Source organism: Vitis riparia, chromosome 16, assembly GCF_004353265.1.
Source record: "Vitis riparia cultivar Riparia Gloire de Montpellier isolate 1030 chromosome 16, EGFV_Vit.rip_1.0, whole genome shotgun sequence".
NCBI lineage: Eukaryota > Viridiplantae > Streptophyta > Magnoliopsida > Vitales > Vitaceae > Vitis > Vitis riparia.
In genome coordinates this window covers 10,572,989-10,595,479 of record NC_048446.1, presented here as the reverse complement: position 1 = coordinate 10,595,479, position 22,491 = coordinate 10,572,989, and the positions used below count along the sequence as shown (strand labels likewise).

Here is a 22,491-nt window from a genome sequence, read left to right as displayed (position 1 = left end):
TTACTTCACAGAAAAAAAAATCAGCAAACAATTAGAATAGAAGACTGTAAAAAATAAATCTAAAACAAATACCTAGAAGTTAAGTTTTATCAAGAAATTTTTAGAGAACATCTCCTATATGTCTAGTTTATCATCTAAGTGACCAAATTAATTAACCAACCCTTATTTAGTACCAAATTTCATGATGATGATAATAGGTCTAGAACATAGCATCTTCTAAAGGTATTCAAAAATTGATTTTTAAAATTAACTTATGGATGTCCTAAAATCATACGAAAATTCACACAACTATCTTAATGTGTTTATTTTATATTAAAAATAATCTCAGGAGATAACACATTCATAACATATTTAAAAATAAATAAACATATCTCAGCTTTGGAAGAGCACTCATGCAGTGGCTACAAGAATAAAAAAAATTATATCTTTTATTTCAGAAATTATTTATTAATACTTTATGCATCAAAAATTAAATTTGAGAAGTCTAGACTAAAAAAAATGTTAAAGAAATTAAAGAGATCATAATTAATTTAATTTTGTAAAACAAGACTGAGTATCAAAAACAGAGTGAAAACTGAACCTTTTGAAAAATTGATTTATATCTCCTAATTGGAAAATCATATTTCTAGAGTGTCATGGAATAGTTAGAAAAATTTAAAAGGGTTTCTAAGTTGTCATATTCCAATTTAGAGATATAGAAGTACAGTGCACTATAATGAAAAATTATAAACTAACTAAAACGAATTAAGATAAATCAAGACAAATTTCAAAATAAAAATTGTATCACCTAGAAGCCAATTTATCAAAAATATAAGAAATACTCAAACTAAAAGAATGGGATCAAACCAAATCAAAGCATGAACTAGAACACCAAGGATCAATTAAATTAATGATGAAAAATCATAAATGGACCTAAACTAATTGAACAAATTAAACTAAACTAAAACAAGAATTTAAAAAGAGAACTTACCTTCCACCGTGTAAGAGAGGTTGTTGTTAGAACGCTCTTAATCCTTCCAATCTGATGCTTTATATGCTGTATGTTCTAAAAGAAAATCCCGAGACGTCCTCAAAGTGGCAGCTTCTTGTCATCTTCTTTTCATGGTATGGTTGCTCTCCAAATTCATCAAAACGCGTGGATGCCTTTCACAAAATCTTAAAGTGGCCGTCTTCTGTTTTTTTTTTTTTCACAAAAAATAAACTGATGTGTAGTGGAGGTTCAAAGTGACAACCTTATTCTCATCCTAGTAGTGCGCGGTGGATACTTCTCACAAAATCTGGTGGTGCAAAAATCTGTGCATAGAGGGGCTTTTTGAGTGGCAGCCTGATGTGTAAAATCCACGGATGAAGTCTTGGTGGAGATCCATTGGTGCGTTAGTTAAAACTCCAATGCATAATCAGTCCGGTGAGTCTTAAGGAAGATTTGGACATTCAATGCATGCAGTTCCCTAGTTCCTCCGAGCAGCAAGGATTGTTCAAGCTTTAACTCAGCAAAAGTATAACCTGAAAATTAGATATCAATTATTATGGTGCATTATGTTGCTTCAATTGATAGAAGCATTGCTGCCCGACCATATGTCGTGTCACTGTTTTGGTTTCGACAATCTCCATCTTCTCATTCCATTTTTGTCACGCCCAAGTATTTTTTTTAAGGGTAATTTAGGAAATTACTAATAATAATTAAATTAGTTAATTAATTAATTTAATAAAGTGGAAGAGGGGTAAAAGTGTAATTTTACGAATAAATACTCTAGGTATAAATTAGAAATTCTATTTCTTCCTGTTCTTTTCTAAATAGAGTTCCTATTCGCAGAATTTCAGAGAACGTAGGTTGGAGTCAGATTTCAGGGTTGAAGAACAGATCTCTATATGTAAGATTTTAACCCTTAGTTTAATATTTTAGATACATTGATTAATTTCAAACGCATTAGATATATTTTTTTTAGAAAACCCCAAATCTAGATTAGGGTTAGATTATTATTTTTAAATTCGTTTTAATATCAAATAGTGAAAATTTAAGATTTTGATTTATTATTGGAATTGGGGAGATCTTAAGTTTTTTTATTAGAAAAAAAAAAAGATTCCTGTGAAGATTTCGATTTAGATTAGGGTTAGTTTATTATTATTTTTTTTTTTTTCATTTTAATATCAAAATAGTGAAAATTTAAGATTTTGATTTATTGTTGGAAATTGGAAATTCTTAAGCTTTTAGGGGAAAAAAAATGGAAGACGCGTGTGCACACTATGGAATTGGAGAATGGCTTAAGAATTAAAAAAATAAAAATAAAAAAAAGAAGAAAAAAAAGGAGGGAGGACGCCTGTGCACACTAGAATTAAAGAATGAAAATATATATATATGTATATATGGGGTGTGGGTGTGTGTACGGATGGAGGGATGGATGGTGTGTAGTTAATGTATATATATATGTATATATATTATTATATTGACATTAATGGATAAAGTTTATGTTTGAAAAAAAAAAAAAAAAACTAGAGAATAGAAGTTTTAAATAAAAGAAAGTAAAGTTTTTGGTATTACAATTATACTAATGATGAGTATAAGCTAATAAATAGAATAAAATTTAATTAGTAAAATAAATAGTAAATAGTTAAGTTATGAGGCGTTCTTTGACTTAAATTAGAAAAAAAAAATTATAATTAAATAAGGAATAGGGTAATTAAATTATTACTTTGTTAATCAGAAATATTAATCTTAATATTTAGAAATTTTAGGATTATCAGATTTATATTTTGAGGTAAATAGTAATAGTTGTCTTTTTATTGTGTTAGGTGAGGAGTAGACTTTTCAGGGTTATTTTTTTCTTCAAGGTCTTTGCATATTTTGAGGTAAGGGAAGTTAATGCAGTATTTATAAAATTAAATTATTTTATATGTTATTTTGAATTGTGGAAAAGAAAATGATATTTTGTTACCATGCATGGATCAAACTATTTTGCACTAAATATTATGTTGGAATATTTTGTTTTATTTATGACACAAAATATGGAGATATTATGCTGTGTAAATTTGAATACTTGAATAAAAACATCACTCTGGTTTATTTGGCCCTTGTCAACGGGATATAATAGTTGACCTTTACATTTCATGATGGGAATGTAATTGATTTCGACCCCAGCCTCTAGGGGTTTGGTTAGAGGTTACTAGTACTAGTAGTGTTTGGTTCCTTCCACCAGGAACAATTTGAGGCTAGCCACCCATTTGAAAAGTCCCACCTAACTGGGCATTTGATATTTGATAACTAGAGTAATGAAAATTGAATGGATTTGATTGAATCTTATGTGAAAGTGTTTGAATTTGATATGAAAATGGTTGGTTGAATTTTGAATATATTAGTATTTTTGAAACTTTGATATTTGATGAGAAAAAAAAAATTATATCTCCTATTTGAAATGAAAATATTTGATCCATGAACTGCATTAATATTCCTTATTGGGCTGTGAGCTCATTCCCAATTGTTGAAAATTTTTCAGGTACTCTTAGTTCGGGTGAGGAGTGATGGCTAGGCTGAGGAATGGTCATCATTAGGATTTGACTTAGGATTTTATGTTGGATTTTGTTTAACTTTAGTTATGTTCATTTGGATCTTTTGGTATTTGGAAGCTATTTGGATATTGATCCTTTAAATTTTATGTTAGTTCAAAGTTGAGTTTTGGAGATTTTGAAATTTGTTCTAGTACTTGAATTGTTTAAGTTTGCAAATATTTGGACAATGGATTTTGGATAGTGGATGTTTTAGTTTTGAAATTGAATTTTGAGGATTTTAGATTGGTTCCGCTACTTTGAACAGGTATTTGGTAATTGGTAACTTCCGATTACAAGATAAGTGTTTGGGTCAGGTTACATTGTAAACCTTCGGGTTTGAAGTGTGAAATGACCATCACGCCCTCGGAGTGGGTCTTGGGGCGTGACAGAGTGGTATCAGAGCACTAGGTTTTGATCTTGATGGGAATTTGAATTAGTTTAGATTGAGGATAGATGAGTGACGCATTTGTTTAAGTTTAAGTTTCATTTAGTATAAATTCCAATTCTTTCTTTATTTGGAAATTTTCTAATTGGTTCTTTAGTGACTAATTTAGTTATGCCTTATTATTTTAGGACATCATGCCACCAAGAAGAGCAGCTTCTTCACAAAACAGTCAGGCTAATGATGATGTACCTCCAGTTGAGGGTTTGCCTCTTGTGAGTGCAGAAGGGATCTATAGGTATCTTGGGACACTAGCTAGTTTAGTTGAACGCCAAGCTCGAGCTGCTGGGACTAATGTTCAGGGACAGTCTTCATCTTCTAGGGGTAGTTTTTTTTATGACTTCAAGAAATTGGGTCCTCCTTACTTTTCTGGTGCTACAGATCCCACAGAGGCAGAGGCTTGGATCCTTAAGATGGAGAAATTCTTTGGTGTAATAGATTGCTCTGAGGAGCAAAAAGCCTCTTATGCAGCTTTTATGTCAGATAAAGAGGCAGATCATTGGTGGCGTATGACTAGGAGACTTTTGGAGGATCAGGGACCATAACATGGAGACAATTTAGGGAGGCTTTCTACAAAAAGTATTTCCCTGACAGTGTTAGACGGCAGAAGGTGGGAGAGTTTATTTGTTTGGAACAGGGGGATATGACTGTGGCTCAGTATGAGGCCAAATTTACAGAGTTATCACGTTTTTCCCCACAGTTGATTACTACAGAGGAGGAAAAGGCATTAAAGTTTCAGGATGGATTGAAGCCTTATTTGAAGAACAAGATATCTATTCTGAAGCTTGGTGTCTATTCAGAGGTTGTTGATAGAGCCCTTATAGCAGAGAAAGATAATGAGGAGCTTCATCAGTATAGGGAACAACAAAGAAAGCGAAATAGGAGTGATGGTGCTCATGGTAATCAAGCACAGCGAAGATCTACATCAGGAAGAAATCAGAATAAAGGGAAGGCAGTGCAGAATTTAGATGGGGCTTGTCCTACTTGTGGTAAGCAACATGGGGGTAGGCCATGCTATAGAGAGATTGGAGCTTGCTTTGGTTATGGGAAGCAAGGACATTTGATCAAAGATTGTCCAGAGAATAGGAAGTTCATCACTGGGAAGCCTAAAAAGGAAAATAAGGAGGATAAACAGAAACCCAAAGCCCAAGGACAGGTGTTTGCTATGACTCATCGAGATGCTCAGGCCACTTCTGATGTGGTGACAAGTACTCTCCGAATCCACACCTTATTTGCTAGAGTCTTTATTGATCCTGGATCAACACACTCTTTTGTTTCAGTATCTTTTGCTGGTTTGTTGGGTTTGCCTGTTGCTAGCATGGACTTTGATTTGATTGTTGCTACTCTTGTGGGAGATTCTGTTGTGGCCAATAGAATGCTTAGAAATTGTATTGTGATGATTGGTTATAGGGAAATGCCAATTGACTTAGTACTCCTTGACCTTCAGGATTTTGATGTGATTTTGGGGATAGATTGGTTAGCTTCCTACCATGCCTCTGTTGACTGTTTTGAGAAAAGGGTGACGTTTAGTATTCCTGGTCAGCCTAAGTTTAGCTTTGAAGGGAAGCATGTGGACAGACCACTACGTATGATCTCAGCCTTGCGAGCTAGTAGCTTGCTCAAGAAGGGTTGCCAAGGATTTTTGGCTAGTGTGATGAGTAATGAAAGTGATTTGAAGTTGGAAGACATACCCATAGTAAGGGAGTATCCTGATGTCTTTCCAGAGGATTTGCCTGGCTTGCCACCAGAGAGAGAGGTGGAGTTCACCATCGATCTGGTACCAGGAACAGGTCCTATGTCTAAGGCCCCATACAGGATGGCACCTGTGAAGCTTAAGGAGTTGAAAGTTCAGCTTCAGGAGTTATTAGACAAGGGTTTTATCAGGCCCAATGTTTCACCTTGGGGAGCTCCTGTTCTATTTGTGAAAAAGAAGGATGGCTCAATGAGACTTTGCATTGACTATAGGGAGTTGAATAAGGTGACAGTGAGGAACAAGTATCCCTTTCCTCGGATTGATGATTTGTTTGATCAGCTACAAGGTGCTTGTGTGTTCTCTAAGATTGATCTTCGGTCTGGTTATCATCAGTTAAGGGTTAGAAGTGAAGATGTACCCAAGACTGCTTTTCGAACTAGATACGGGCATTATGAGTTTTTGGTTATGCCTTTTGGTTTTACTAATGCACCTACTGCTTTTATGGACTTAATGAATAGGGTATTCAAGCCCTATCTAGATCAGTTTGTGGTGGTTTTTATAGATGACATCTTGGTATACTAAAGAAGTAGAGAGGAGCATGAGGGCCATTTGAGTATTGTATTACAGACCCTCAGAGATAAGCAGTTGTATGCTAAACTGAAAAAGTGTGAGTTTTGGTTAGACCGAATTTCTTTCCTTGGGCATGTGGTAAGCAATGATGGCATCTCAGTTGACCCTGGAAAGGTAGATGTTGTAGCTAATTGGAGAAGACCTAGTACTGTGACTGAGATTCGAAGTTTCTTGGGACTTGCTGGTTACTATAGGCGGTTTATAGAAGGGTTCTCTAAGATTGCCCTACCTTTAACTAAGTTGACATAGAAGGGAGTTAAGTTTGAGTGGTCTGATGATTGTGAATGTAGCTTTCAAGAGTTGAAGAATAGATTAGTGTCAGCTCCTATTTTGACTATCCCTTCAGGTTCAGGAGGATTTGTGGTGTATAGTGATGCCTCTCATCAGGGTTTGGGTTGTGTTCTTATGCAGCATGGGAGAGTTGTAGCTTATGCTTCTAGACAGTTGAAGCCTTATGAAAGGAATTACCCTACTCATGATTTGGAGTTAGCTGCTGTGGTTTTTGCACTTAAGATTTGGAAACATTTTCTTTTTGGTGAAACTTGTGAGATATTCACAGATCATAAGAGTTTGAAGTATCTATTTTCCCAAAAGGAGTTGAACATGAGACATAGAAGATGGATAGAACTACTTAAGGACTGTGATTGTATTATTCAGTATCATCCTGGGAAGGCGAATGTTGTAGCTGATGCCTTGAGTAGGAAGTCAGTTGGTTCTCTAGCAGCTATTGGAGGCTGTCAAAGGCAGTTACTTGAAGAGTTGAGGAGTCTACAAGTCCACTTTCGAGTTATGGGCTAAGGAGCACTTGTAGCAAATTTCAGAGTACAACCAGACTTAGTTGGGAGAATTAAGACCCTACAAAAGAATGATTCCCAATTAGTGCAAGTTATGGAGGAAGTTAAGAGAGGCAGTAAGCCTGATTTTGTTTTGTCAGATGATGAGATCTTGAGATTTGGGACTAGACTTTGTGTCCCAAATGATGAAGACTTAAGGAGGGAGCTTTTAAAGGAAGCTCATTATTCCAAGTTTGCAATCCACCCAGAAGGGACAAAGATGTACAAGGATTTGAGGCAAAACTATTGGTGGTCAGGTATGAAGTGTGATATTGCACAATTTGTGGCTCAGTGTTTAGTGTGTCAACAGGTGAAGGCTGAGCATCAGCGACCAGCAAGGTCTTTGTAGCCACTTGCTATTCCTGAGTGGAAGTGGGAGCATATTACCATGGATTTTGTGATAGGATTGCCAAGAACCTTAGGGGGTAATAATGCTATTTGGGCGATTGTTGATCGGTTGACAAAGTCTGCTCACTTTTTGCCTATGAAAGTCAACTTTTCTTTAGATCGTTTAGCTTCTCTTTATGTGAAGGAGATTGTGAGAATGCATAGAGTACCAGTTTCTATAGTGTCTGACAGAGATCCTCATTTCACTTCTAGATTCTGGCATAGTCTACAAAAAGCTTTGGGCACTAAGTTGAGTTTTAGTACTGCTTTCCATCCTCAAACTGATGGCTAATCAGAAAGGGTAATTCAGGTTTTGGAAGACTTGTTGAGAGCTTGTATTTTGGACCTGCAAGGTAATTGGGATGATCATTTACCTTTAGTAGAGTTTGCCTATAACAATAGTTTTCAAGCTAGCATTGGGATGACACCTTTTGAGGCATTGTATGGTAGAAAATGTCGATCTCTTATCTGCTGGAATGACGTTGGAGAAAGGAAACTTTTGGGGCCTGAACTTGTGTAGTTGACTGTTGAAAAAGTTGCTTTGATTAAAGAAAGATTAAAAGCAACTCAAAGTAGACATAAGAGTTATGCTGATAATCGTAGGCGAGATTTGGAGTTTGAGGTGGGTGATCATGTGTTCTTGAAAGTTTCACCTATGAAGTCTGTGATGAGATTTGGGAGAAAAGGAAAACTTAGTCCTCGTTTTGTGGGTCCGTTTGAAATATTAGAAAGAGTAGGCACTTTGGCATATAAAGTAGCCTTGCCCCCAAGTCTATCTAAGATTCATAATGTTTTCCATGTTTCAACCTTGAGGAAGTATATTTATGATCCCTCTCATGTTGTGAAATTGGAGCCTATTCAAATTTATGAGGACTTGACCTATGAAGAGGTACCCGTTCAAATTATGGATGTGATGGATAAGGTACTGCGACATGCTGTTGTCAAGTTGGTAAAGGTCCAGTGGAGAAATCATAGTATCCGAGAGGCCACTTGGGAGTTAGAAGAAGAGATGAGAGAAAAACATCCTCAATTATTTCAAGACTCGGGTATGTCAAGTTTAGAGGACTAAACTTTTGTTAAGGAGGGGAGGATGTAACGCCTAAGTATTTTTTTTAAGGGTAATTTAGGAAATTACTAATAATAATTAAATTAGTTAATTAATTAATTTAATAAAGTGGAAGAGGGGTAAAAGTGTAATTTTACGAATAAATACCCTAGGTATAAATTAGAAATTCTATTTCTTCCTGTTCTTTTCTAAATAGAGTTCCTGTTCGCAGAATTTCAGAGAACGTAGGTTGGAATCAGATTTCAGGGTTAAAGAATAGATCTCTATAGGTAAGATTTTAACCCCTAGTTTAATATTTTAGATACATTGATTAATTTCAAACACATTAGATATATTTTTTTTGGAAAACCCCAAATCTAGATTAGGGTTAGATTATTTTTTTTAAATTCGTTTTAATATCAAATAGTGAAAATTTAAGATTTTGATTTATTATTGGAATTGGGGAGATCTTAAGTTTTTTTATTAGAAAAAAAAAAAAAAAAAGATTCCTGTGAAGATTTCAATTTAGATTAGGGTTAGTTTATTATTTTTTTTTATTTCGTTTTAATATCAAATAGTGAAAATTTAAGATTTTGATTTATTGTTGGAAATTGGAAATTCTTAAGCTTTTAGGGAAAAAAAAATAAAAATTGGAAGACGCGTGTGCACACTATGGAATTGGAGAATGGCTTAAGAATTAAAAAAAAAAAAAAAAGGGAGGATGCGTGTGCACATTGAAATTGAAGAATGAAAAAAATATATATATATGGGGTGTGGGTGTGTGTACGGATGGAGGGATGGATGGAGTGTAGTTAATGTATATATATATGTATATATATTATTATATTGACAATAATGGATAAAGTTTATGTTTGAAAAAAAAAAAAAAACTAGAGAATAGAAGTTTTAAATAAAAGAAAGTAAAGTTTTTGGTATTATAATTATACTAATGATGAGTATAAGCTAATAAATAGAATAAAATTTAATTAGTAAAATAATAGTAAATAGTTAAGTTATGAGGCGTTCTTTGACTTAAATTAGAAAAAAAAATTATAATTAAATAAGGAATAGGGTAATTAAATTATTACTTTGTTAATCAGAAATATTAATCTTAATATTTAGAAATTTTAGGATTATCAGATTTATATTTTGAGGTAAATAGTAATAGTTGTCTTTTTATTGTGTTAGGTGAGGAGTAGACTTTCAGGGTTATTTTTTCCTTCAAGGTCTTTGCATATTTTGAGGTAAGGGAAGTTAATGCAATATTTATAAAATTAAATTATTTTATATGTTATTTTGAATTGTGGAAAAGAAAATAATATTTTGTTACCATGCATGGATCAAACTGTTTTGCACTAAATATTATGTTGGAATATTTTGTTTTATTTATGACACAAAATATGGAGATATTATGTTGTGTAAATTTGAATACTTGAACAAAAACATCACTCTGGTTTATTTGGCCCTTGTCAACGGGATATAATAGTTGACTATTCGGCCCTGTCAACGGGATATAATAGTTGACCTTTACATTTCATGGTGGGAATGTAATTGATTTGGACCCCAGCCTTTAGGGGTTTGGTTAGAGGTTACTAGTACTAGTAGTGTTTAGTTCCTTCCACCAGGAACAATTTGAGGCTAGCCACCCATTTGAAAAGTCCCACCTAACTGGGCATTTGATATTTGATAACCAGAGTAATGAAAATTGAATGGATTTGATTGAATCTTATGTGAAAGTGTTTGAATTTGATATGAAAATGGTTGGTTGAATTTTGAATATATTAGTATTTTTGAAACTTTGATATTTGATGAGAAAAAAAAAAACTATATCTCCTATTTGAAATGAAAATATTTGATCCATGAACTGCATTAATATTCCTTATTGGGCTGTGAGCTCATTCCCAATTGTTGAAAATTTTTCAGGTACTCTTAGTTCGGGTGAGGAGTGATGGCTAGGCTGAGGAATGGTCATCATTAGGATTTGACTTAGGATTTTATGTTGGATTTTGTTTAACTTTAGTTATGTTCATTTGGATCTTTTGGTATTTGGAAGCTATTTGGATATTGATCCTTTAAATTTTATGTTAGTTCAAAGTTGAGTTTTGGAGATTTTGAAATTTGCTCTAGTACTTGAATTGTTTAAGTTTGCAAATATTTGGACAATGGATTTTGGATAGTGGATGTTTTAGTTTTGAAATTGAATTTTGAGGATTTTAGATTGGTTCCGCTACTCTAAACAGGTATTTGGTAATTGGTAACTTCCGATTACAAGATAAGTGTTTGGGTCAGGTTACATTGTAAGCCTTCGGGTTTGAAGTGTGAAATGACCATCACGCCCTTGGAGTGGGTCTTGGGGCATGACAATTTTCTAGTAGAATTTATGTGGAGATATATAGGCTTTATGGGCTTGTCGAAATCCAACCACATGAATTGAGAGTAAGAAGCTCAGCAATTACGGGTATGATTGGCATGCCTAAACAATAATTTCGAGTTTCTAAGAGCAGTAGATCCCTTCACATCTTCAGATTTTTGAAACATAGGCCAAGGAAAAACTCAGACTTCTCCACCCCGCAACCATTCCATCGCAATTGTAAATCTACAGTAAGTGTAACCAGTCCTATCTTGAAGGCCACTTCTTGTACCACTATATTGGCTTTCATTTTGGGAGCAAATCATCATCAGCAGGTCTCGAACTAGAAAAGCTAGTGGCTCCCTCATCTGTTGTAGCTTTGTACATATCTGTCCAGTTAACTCTAGGCTTCATTATAGATATTACAGTGTTGCGAGCCATGAAAATGATGTATAGCTCCCATGTCAAGCAATGCCTCATCTCCATCCTCAAGAGGTTTTATCATTCAGAACTGTTGTGTGCCCATAATGGAGAATAGCACCACTTTCACCACTGCTTGTTCACTTCAAGAATAGCTAAAGTTTCTCCAGTGACATCTTGGAAAGCTCCTCCCCGAGGAAGGTGTGTTCGCCTTCCACTTATCTGGAAATGACCGCTCTTTAATAGTGGTGATGTTGCTGATCTCTCAACATGCCACCAGTTTTCTAAATTTCTAATTCCCCCACTCACGTGCCTTCTCAAAAGAACCTGGAGATCCTCCTCCCAAGCAGTGTTAGCTTGACTTCAAGTGAGACCCACCTTCTCCAAAAATTAGCAAAGTCAGTCAAGCTTCCTCTCTTCTACTCCTCGACCTCTAGTTTTTTCTCTCTATTTCAAACCACAGAATCCATTTTTCTTCCTTTAAACGTCTTCTTCCACTGTGTCTAAGAAAAATCCTTGTGCCTTTCTTTCTCCCCCTCACCTCAAGCATATCAGAGCATAAACCAGAAGATATGATCCAGAAACAGAGACAGATTTGACATCCAATACGCAGATGAATGGCCCGAAACAAAGCATGATCAAAAGAACAAACAAACAAGAGACTCGGGAAGTGGAAATCCATTTCATGCTAAAATCAATGAGTTCCAAGATCAGTGGTACTACTGAAACTATATCCAAGTTTATCCTCAAAGTAAAATCAAAAGAAAATGAGAAAAGAAAAAAAAACAGAACAATATCACATCCATACCCAGACAATCAAACCGTGATAAAAACAAGAAATAATGAAGAACAAAGTGACAACATAACTCTCAACAAACATACTTGAAAGTGCTCCCCTTTAGCAAGATTTGCTAGGCTTCTCATCTCTGTCTTCTTTCCTCTTAAAAAACAAAAGGCCTCCAGACGTGTCTTCCTCTCTGCTTCTGCTTCCTCATTTCCTTCTCATAATCACCTTCTTTTAAAGAGCCTCTTCCCTTTCTCCAAATACCAGCTTCTCAATTCCAAAAACCTCCGCAAATAAGTTTAAACAAATTGTCATAAATGTGTATCTAGTATCCATAATGACTTAAAGAGGTAAGATATGTGAGTAACAATAGGCATCCAAGAACTGCTATAAATTATTGAAAGAGTACTTAATCAAGGTATGCGCCAAGGAGATAAAATAGAGGGTCTACAATTTGGTTCCCAAAAAATTTGAGAAAAAATTAGAAAGGAAAGAAAATAGAGAGAAAAAATTAAAGAAAAATAAAAAATAGATTTAAGTCGATGAATTATTTTATATTACTAATTCAATCTCATTTCACTCATTTTTTTTCCTATTGTGTATAAAAAATTTCTTTTGTATTTTCCATAATAAAACAAAACATGAGAAAATAATTTTTTTTAATATTAATTTTCTTTTCTTTCTAAGAACTAATCATATATAAATTTATTAAGCAACCAAATTTGACACAAATAATGTATTGAGAAATTCGAAAATCAGGAAAAGGTTGCATATCTTAGCTTTTTATATTTCAAAATTAATTGAAAGTGCTGGTTTTAGTATATATTTAGATGAGTATGAATTATGTTTTAGGATCCTGATTAAAAAAATATATTGGAATCGATAGTAATTTTTATTTTTTTTTTAGTTTTGTATAGGTAAGATGTTGAAATTTAAAAATTCATAACAAATCCATTTCTAATTCCAATTTTATAATTTTAGTGTTGTTATTTTCATTTTTAAATGATAATTTATAACAATTTATGAAATTTAAATTTCATTGATAATTATATTAATTATGATGCAAAATATTGGTTGCATGTTATAGAATTTAGTTTTGATTTTTGAGTTTTAGGTATTTATTTTGTGTTAATTTTTTTTATTAAATCAAGTAATTTTCAGGTTTTTTGATTTGTTATTTGAAAACTTTAGATTTGAATTTTCTTTAAAAAAGAAAAACCATGCAAGAGATTAAAAAAAAAAAGGAGCAAAACTAGAATCTACATGAATCATATTTTATTTTTCCTTAATGACCACATAACTAATATCTAATAAATTTATTTCTCATTCAAATCCCATAAAATTCAGATAATTTAATTTGATTTTAAGATAAAATTTATACAAATTTTCAAAAGTGAATTTGGTTTTATTTTATGTTATTTAATTTATTTTTATATCTTTTATTTAACATGTGTTATATATATATATATCTTTTATACATTCTCATTCTCTTTCTTTTCCATTTCCTTTGGTGAAAAAGTTTTTTGTAAAAATACCTTAAAGTGCATCTAGTAGCGATTTAAAAAAATATTTTTAACCTTTATAATACTTGAAAAATAAAAATTTTGAAGTGTTAAAAATATTAGAAACATTTCCTAAAATTATTACCAAATGGATCTTTAGACTCGAAGCAAATGATGACATTTTGCTCAAACTTTGTTTATGAGGTTTACAGTTGCATACGCTCAAACTATCATGCATGCTTTTTCCAAGCTCCTCCACCTTAATTTATGTGGACCATATTCTTTTATGGCCTCTATCTTATTATGATAAAATCTATGGCAACAAAAGACGAAAAAACATAAAAGTAAAAATAAAAAACATTGAAAGAAGCCTTTATATGACCCAAAATTAATATAATTTAAAAGAGTACCATTTACGATACTTTAAATATTAATTAACAATACTTACATATTTAGTGAAAGAAACAACTTATCATTTTCATATACGAGTTCTTACGACCCTTCAATTGGAGGTGGCGATGAGTATGAATTATGTTTTAGAATCCTGATTAAAATATATGTATTGGAATTGATAGTAATTTTTTTTTTTTTTAGTTTCGTATAGGTAAGAGGTAGAAATTTAAAAATTCATAAAAAAATTCATTTCTAATTCGAATTTTATAATTTTAGTGTTGTTATTTTCATTTTTAAATAATGAATTTATAAAAATTTGTGAAAATTAAATTTCATTGAGAATTAGACGGATTATGATGCAAAAATATTCATAGCATGTGATAGAATTTTAGTTTTGATTTTTGAGTTTTAGGTACTTATTTTGTGTTAATTTTTTTTTTATTAAATCAAGTAATTTTCATGTTTCTAATTTGATTTTTGAAAATTTTAGATCTGAATTTTCTTTAAAAACTAAGAGAAAAACAGGAGCAAAAATAGAATCTATTTCAATCATATTTAATTTTTCCTTAATGACAACTTCACTAATCTATAATAATTTTATTTCTCATTCAAATAGCATAAAATTCAGATAATTTAATTTGATTTTAAGATAAAATTTATACTAATTTAAAAAACTGAATTTGGATTTATTTTATATTATTTAATTTCTTTTTATATCTTTTTTTTTAACATGTTTTTTTTTTTTTTTTATCTCCATAATGATATATATATATATATAGACATTCTCATTCTCATTCTCTTTCTTTTTTATTTCCTTTGCTGAAAAAACTTTTAGTGAAGATGCCTTAGACTCGAATCAAATATGACATTTTGCTCAAACTTTGTTTATGAGGTTTACAGTTGCATAGGCTCAACTATCATGCATGCTTTTTCGAAGCTCCTCCACCTTAATTTAAGTGGACCATATTCTTTTATGCCCTCTATCTGATTATGATCAAATCTATGGGAACAAAAGACGAAAAAAGTTCATCTTAAGATCCCTGAAGTCCTTGCAGGTACAGGAACCCTTTGACCCTCGTTCCCAATTTTTACAAGACCAAGATATGTTCTCTCTCAAGATAAATGATTCGACACCACTGCAATTCAAATTATCTACGTACTTGGCCAATGACCCAAAATTATAATTTTAAAATGTACCATTTACAATCTCTATATATACTTTAAATATTAATTCATTGGAAGCCCAAACTGGAATTTCTGGAGCTAATCTTGAAGTGGGCCGGCCCATTTACATGTGGCCCACTTTTTTGGGCTCGGATGTTTCGGAGGCGGAAACATTGTACGCTGCTTTTGAAATGCGGATAAGATTTTGGAAGGGAGAACGCACTTATGGAGTGGCCCAGTTTGATTCCGATGAGGGCAGCTCTGAATGCTTTGATGTTAGGTTTTGACAACGACATCGATGATGACTTTTCACTGGAAGTTAGGTTATGTTTGATTTGGCAAAAATTTGAGAGGAAAAAAATATAAAAAAAAGTAAAATAAATTTAAAAAATAAAAAATAAATTAAAAATAAAGAAATTATTTTTATTTGCTATTTCAAACTTATTTTAATTGTTTTAACCTATCGATATAAAGATTAAATAATTTAAAAATAAATAAAATTTTAATTATATTTAATTATTATTATTTTACATTTTTCATAAACAACTAAAAAATTTTTTTTTTTTTTATTTGAATAACGACCTTGAAAAAACATTTCCAAAAATTCAGTTAGTTGATGTTTGATATATATTGCTTGTTTTTTTCCTTTTTAAAAATGAAATGTCCTATACCAAAAAAATATAGAAAATTATAATTTTGAAAGTATCTTTAAAAACATAAAGTAAAGCTTTGAAGGAATCATTTATAAAGGTGCAAGGCATTTGAGGAAGACTTTGAAGGAATTATTGGGAGCACATGTTATGTTTTAACTTTTAGAGGCTGTGGACCCAAACTGCTTGAAATTATTGATGTCCTTTTGACCACTTGGCATGATACCCCTCAGTCCTAATCAAAGAGAGGGTGGTGGTGGTAGGGCCCAGTTTGAATTATTGAACCCATACCATTTTCTAAATTTGCAAAGATGATTTCTGATCATCTCATCATTTATCTTGTTTAGCATTGCAGTGAGCAGTCATCAACAACTTCAACACCATGGCTGAATCGTTTTTGTTTAGCATCGCAGACAACGTTGTGGGGAAGATCGGCTCTGTCACTCTCCAAGAAATTGGCCTAGCATGGGGCGTCAAGACTGAACTGCAAAAGCTGGAAGCCACCTTAACCGCTATCAAATCCGTCCTCCTGGATGCTGAGGAGAAGCAGTGGAAGGATCGACAGCTACGTGATTGGTTGGGAAAGCTCAAACATGTGTGCTATGATGTGGAAGATGTGCTCGATGAATTTCGGTACCAAGCTTTGCAGCGCCAAGTGGTGAGTCATGGCAGCCTTAAAACAAAGGTACTTGGCTTCTTTTCATCTTCAAATCCGCTTCCATTTAGCTTTAAAATGGGCCATAGAATCAAGGAGGTGAGGGAGAGGTTGGATGGCATTGCAGCAGATAGGGCTCAATTCAATCTACAGACTTGTATGGAGAGGGCTCCTATGGTGTACAGGGAGACCACCCACTCATTTGTGCTTGCTTCCGATGTTATCGGAAGAGATAAGGATAAAGAAAAAGTTTTAGAGCTTTTGATGAATTCAAGTGATGATGATGAGCGTATTTCAGTCATTCCCATAGTTGGTCTTGGAGGTCTTGGAAAGACTACTCTTGCTAAACTAGTGTATAATGATCCGTGGGTAGTTGGGCATTTTAAGAAAAGAATATGGGTTTGTGTCTCCAATGACTTTGATATGAAAAAGGTGATTATAGATATTATTAAATCAATCAAAACTACTGTGGAAGGGGGGAGTGGTCTTGGTTTGCCAAACCACAATGATTTGAATATGGAGCAAGCACAAACTCTTCTTCGTAGGACTTTAGGAAATGAAAATTTTTTTCTTGTCTTGGATGATATGTGGAATGAGGACCGCCAAAAATGGATTGAACTCAGAACTTTTTTAATGAATGGTGCAAAGGGCAATAAAATTGTTGTAACAACGCGGTGTCATCCAGTGGCTTCGATCATGGGCACTGTTCCAGCATATATTTTAGAGGGTCTTCCCCATGTCGATTGTCTGTCTGTGTTTCTAAAATGGGCATTTAATGAAGGGCAAGAGAAACAACATCCAAACCTTGTAAAAATTGGGGACGACATTGTAAAGAAGTGTAATGGAGTTCCTTTGGCGGCAAGGACTTTGGGGAGCCTACTTTTCTCAAAATTTGAGCAAAGGGATTGGTTAGATGTGAGAGATAATGACATATGGAAATTAGAACAAAAGGAAGGTGATATTTTACCTGCTTTAAGGTTGAGTTATGAACAATTGCCCTCTTACTTAAAATGTTGCTTTGCATACTGCTCAATTTTTCCCAAGGATCGTGTGCTTACTAATGAACAATTGGTTGACATGTGGAGCGCACAAGGGCTTATTGAATCATCCAAAAAGAAGCAAGAGTTGGACGACATCGGAAACAAATATATTAAAGAAATGTTATCGAGATCATTCTTTCAAGACTTTGAAGATCGTCATTATTATTTTACATTTAAAATGCATGATCTGATGCATGATCTTGCATCATTCATATCACAAACTGAGTGCACTGTCATAGATTGTGTAAGCCAAACTGTCTCTAGAATGGTTCGCCATGTGTCATTTAGTTATGATTTGGATGAGAAAGAAATCTTAAGTGTTGTTGGTGAGCTAAACGACATTCGTACAATTTATTTCCCCTTTGTGTTGGAGACATCACGTGGTGAACCATTTCTTAAAGCTTGCATCTCAAAGTTCAAATGCATTAAGACGCTAGATTTATCGGGTTCGAACTTTGACACATTGCCAAATTCTATCAGTAATCTAAAGCATCTCAGACTTCTCAACCTCATGTGGAATAAGAAGATAAAGAAACTTCCAAATTCAGTATGCAAGTTGTTTCATCTGCAAACATTGTTGCTTCAAGGATGTGAGGGATTCGAGAATCTGCCCAAGGAGTTTGGGAACCTCATCAGTTTGAGGCAATTAGGGATCACCATGAAACAAAGGGTTTTGACAGGGATAGGACGCCTGGAATCTCTTCGTATTTTAAGGATTTTCAAATGTGAAAATCTAGAATTTCTGCTTCAAGGGACGCAAAGCCTCACTGCCCTTCGGTTATTGGTTATTGTCTGTTGTAGGAGTTTGGAGACTTTGGCACCTAGCATGAAACAACTACCCTCGTTAGAGCGTCTCGTGATTTTTGATTGCGAAAGGCTTAATTCACTGGATGGAAATGGGGAAGACCACGTTCGAGGGCTCAGGAATCTACGAGTTTTGTTGCTTGGAAAATTACCAAAGTTGGAGGCATTGCCAGAGTGGATGCGCAACCTCACATCCCTTGACAGACTTGTGATTGAAGAATGCCCTCAATTGTCTAAAAGATGCAAGAAAACGACAGGGGAGGATTGGCATAAAATCTCTCATGTCTCAAAGATATATATTGATGGCATCAAAACACCAGAAAATTAAGCAAGGTATAAAAATCTCTCATACACAACCTTTAACTAATTAATATATCTTAATTATTTATAGTGTCCTGACAATTCCCTAATTCCTGTTTCAGGAGATCCACTCAGAGTGATGATGAAGCCTAACATGGATTTGAGCAAGACACATTCTTTTTTCCTTTTTTTCTTTTTGCCTTTCAAGTAAAAGCAGTTCATTCATTTATGTAATTTCATCAATTGGGGGAGTGTTATTGAACAGAAGTCTGGAATCTATTTATTTTCCGTAAATATAAAGGCTAAGCCACTTCTCTTCAATATTTTACTTGGTATCAGTTTGTTTTGAATTGATGGAAGTGGACTTGATTAGCCCAAAGAAATGAAGTGATTGATTTTTTATTTTCTTTTCTACTTAAGGTGGTTTTGAAAGCCCAAGACTTGGCTTCATTGTTCCACAGTCATAACCTCAAAAGGCATAAATAAAAGCTTTATGTGTCTATATTCGATAATTATAAAAAAAAAATTATAATTCCAATATTATTTTTGAAAAATTATGATTTTAGTTTGAGTTTCAACTTCCAAGTAAAACAAAAAACATAAAAAATATCCCAAACAAGATGCAAGCGGCTGAGGAATATGTAAATGACTCACACAGGCACACTTGAAGATAGGGTTATGACTATTCAAACCTTATCCAAATGAGAAGTGATTAAAGTCATGAGTTTAGAAATTGGTACACAATTACTTTCATTTTCCTTGAGCACCTACTCTACCAACTTTATTATTATTATTATTATAAACATTTTTGTCTTTTATTTTTTACTATAAGAAAAATTAATACTATCATGTTTAATATCTATAAAAATTTAAAATTTATTTATGTTATCTATTTTAAAAAAATAATAATAAAATCAAAATTGTATCCTAATGATATTCTAATTATTTATTATATTTAAATTTTAAATTTATCTTAAATTCATTAAAATTATGTTAATTATTTATAATTTTAATCTCATAATAGAAAATAAAAAAATCAATTGCTATTGATATTGTGTTAATATTATGATTTTAATGTTATTTAGAGTGTGAAATGACAAGAGCTTACAGCTGGACTACACCCATTTATTAGTGGTGTATTGTCAAAATCTTTCAGTATCCATGTGTAGTCTCATAAAAAAACTGAGCAAATTTAAAGCCTTTGAGTTTGGAAATTGTCAAAATCAGTTATTTCTCACCAACTGCTCTGACTACTTCATTATTTTTATTATTTATTAGTTTTTGGGTCATGACTTGCAACCCCTGACTTATTAGATGCATACGTTTCTCCTATTATGCATACGTTTCTCATTTAGTACTTTCAAAAATCAAAAGTGAAAAAAAAAAAAAAAAAAAAAAACTCTTCTTTCTTTATATTAAATAATTATGCAATATCTTTGTTTTTTTATTTACAAGAGAAAAAATTAATATTTATATATTTGATATTTATAAAAAAAAAAATATTATGTAAAAATTATTTATGTTTTCTATTTTTATAAATACTAAAACAAAATTTGTATCCAAATGATATCTCAATTATTTATTTTTTTTATTTTTTAACCTATACTAAATTCATTAAAATTTGATTAATTATTTATGTATAATTTTAATATAATTATTTAATTATACTTTTCACAAGTCCACGTGCAGAGTCAGCAAGAATGGAAGATCAATTGTGACAGTTTGTGCAACAGTGGGTTCAAAAGAATCCCCCAAACTGCATTTCGTGCTTGTTTTTAAGCCCATTTTCAAAATTAAAAAAAAAAAAAAGAAACAAATTTTAGTCTACAGGGTAATTTTACAAAACATTAAATGTGGAGGGTTGGTAGTCGGTAAGGAAGGCGAATTGGCACGTGATTGAAGAAGGGAGAATTGTATTTTGGGCAGGCAAAAAATTAACACTTAGTCCATATAACTTTCATAATTTATGGAAATGATATAAGATGTTAAAAAACTAATATATCCTTCAAATTTCTATATATTATCTTTTAAGGATATAAAATAGTGATGGACTAAAATACTCAATGGCCTTTCATATAAGTTTTTTTTTTTTTTTTTTTGTCTTTATTGCACCATTATTCATGCAACCATAATAATTCTATTTTAATAATTTGGATTTTTCATTGTTTTTAATTTTTTTTATAAATAATTGAAAATCAACATTATTTTCTATTTTAAATTATAAATAAAGAAAAATTATGTTCAAAAACTATTTTAAAAAATACTTTCTAAAAAAATGGTAATATGATTTATATTTTTTATGTTTTATTTTTGAAAAAACATTCAATTAAAAAATAAAAACTATTTTTAAAAATAAAATTTGAAAACCTTGTTTAGTACTATTTTTTATATGAAAATAATAAAAAGAATTAAATTCATTTATTATCCATTTTTATTTTTTTCCATTAGTTATTTTAATAATAAAATAAAATAAAAATATGGTATGTTTATAATTAAACAAAGAAATTGATCAATTATATGTTTTTTGTGGGACTATCTTTTACATGAAAAATAATTAAATAACTAAATTATATACATTAATTACTCTTTTTAATTTTATTTTCTTTATTTATTTTTTGTCTAATAGAAAATTTTAATATATCCATAATTAACAAAGTAATAAATCAATTGTGCACATTTTAATCTATTAAAATAAATTACTTTCTAATTTAAATAAATAAAATGAAATAAGTAAATAAATTTGGGGTTATTTTTATTTTTTAACATATCTCATATCAATATTTTTTTATGGTTAAATAAATTTTTTATTTTTTTATTCTTTAATTCCAAAAATAAAATGAAATAATAAATAAATTTGGTATTTTCTAACTGATCTTATATTCATATTTCTTATGGTTAAATAAATTTTTTATTCTTTTTTCTTTATTTCTAAAAATAAAAGGAAATAAATAAACAAACTTGGCTTAAATAATAGTTTTTAAGTAATTTCTTTGTCTTATTTTTAATTGCATTTTGCATTGAAAATAAAATAAAATAACGTTTTATTTGAGTCACTGTACAAGGTATTTACATTATTTCTAGTTGCTCAACAGTTAGCTACAAAAGATTGCACAATAAGGTTTATCAACATATCTTGAAATTTATCAATTCTAGTTGACAATTATGTTTTATTTTTTAAATCCTTTGAGACTTTTTTTTGGTAATGCTTAGGTTCCAAAAAATATTTTTTTCATGGTTATTTTATGAAAAATATAAAAAAAGTTAAATATAATTAAAATTAATTATAACTTTATTTATTTTTAAATTATTTAATTTTTATATCGAAAGGTTAAAATAAATAAAATAAATTTAAAATAACATATAAAAATAATTTAATCATTTTAAATTTATTTTTCTTTATTTTTTTTCTTTCTAATTTTCTTATCCTATACATGTGCGTTTTCTGTAAAGCACATTCAATAATGATGTTTATGATTCAAAATTTTAGAAATAGGTCTAGAAATCAGTTATAAGTAGGTGAAATTATTGAAAGATTTTTTTGCACATTTGAAGTGATTTCTGCCTCTTTAGTAGCTTTGGTGCTTTTGGATCTAATTATGTCACCAATCAACTATTGGAAAATTTAAATAAAATTAGATGAGTGAAATTTGAATATAAAGTGTTAAACACAAGTTGGAGGTTTTTTTCTCTAGTCCAGAGACCTTTGCAAATAATTGAGTGGAAAATTTAAAAAATTATTTGATTCAACCTTGATTGTCTTAATTAAGCATATGGGAATTGAACATAGAAAACTAGTGTGGACCCCGCATTTCGCACGATGTGTTCCCACTTGATAGCGAAACTTGCTTTTTATTTA

General features: G+C 31.6%; 1 protein-coding gene across 1 annotated transcript; it reads left to right on the top strand.

Annotated features, from left to right (window-relative positions):
* The first annotated feature begins 16,173 nt into the window (after window positions 1–16,173).
* LOC117932867 (putative disease resistance protein RGA3) lies at window positions 16,174–19,037 on the top strand. The gene is made up of 2 exons (XM_034854166.1): window positions 16,174–18,668; window positions 18,758–19,037. The coding sequence occupies exon 1, from the start codon at window positions 16,219–16,221 to the stop codon at window positions 18,661–18,663; it is 2,445 nt and encodes an 814-aa protein (XP_034710057.1). The 5' UTR covers window positions 16,174–16,218; the 3' UTR covers window positions 18,664–18,668; window positions 18,758–19,037.
* Window positions 19,038–22,491: the final 3,454 nt, after the last annotated feature.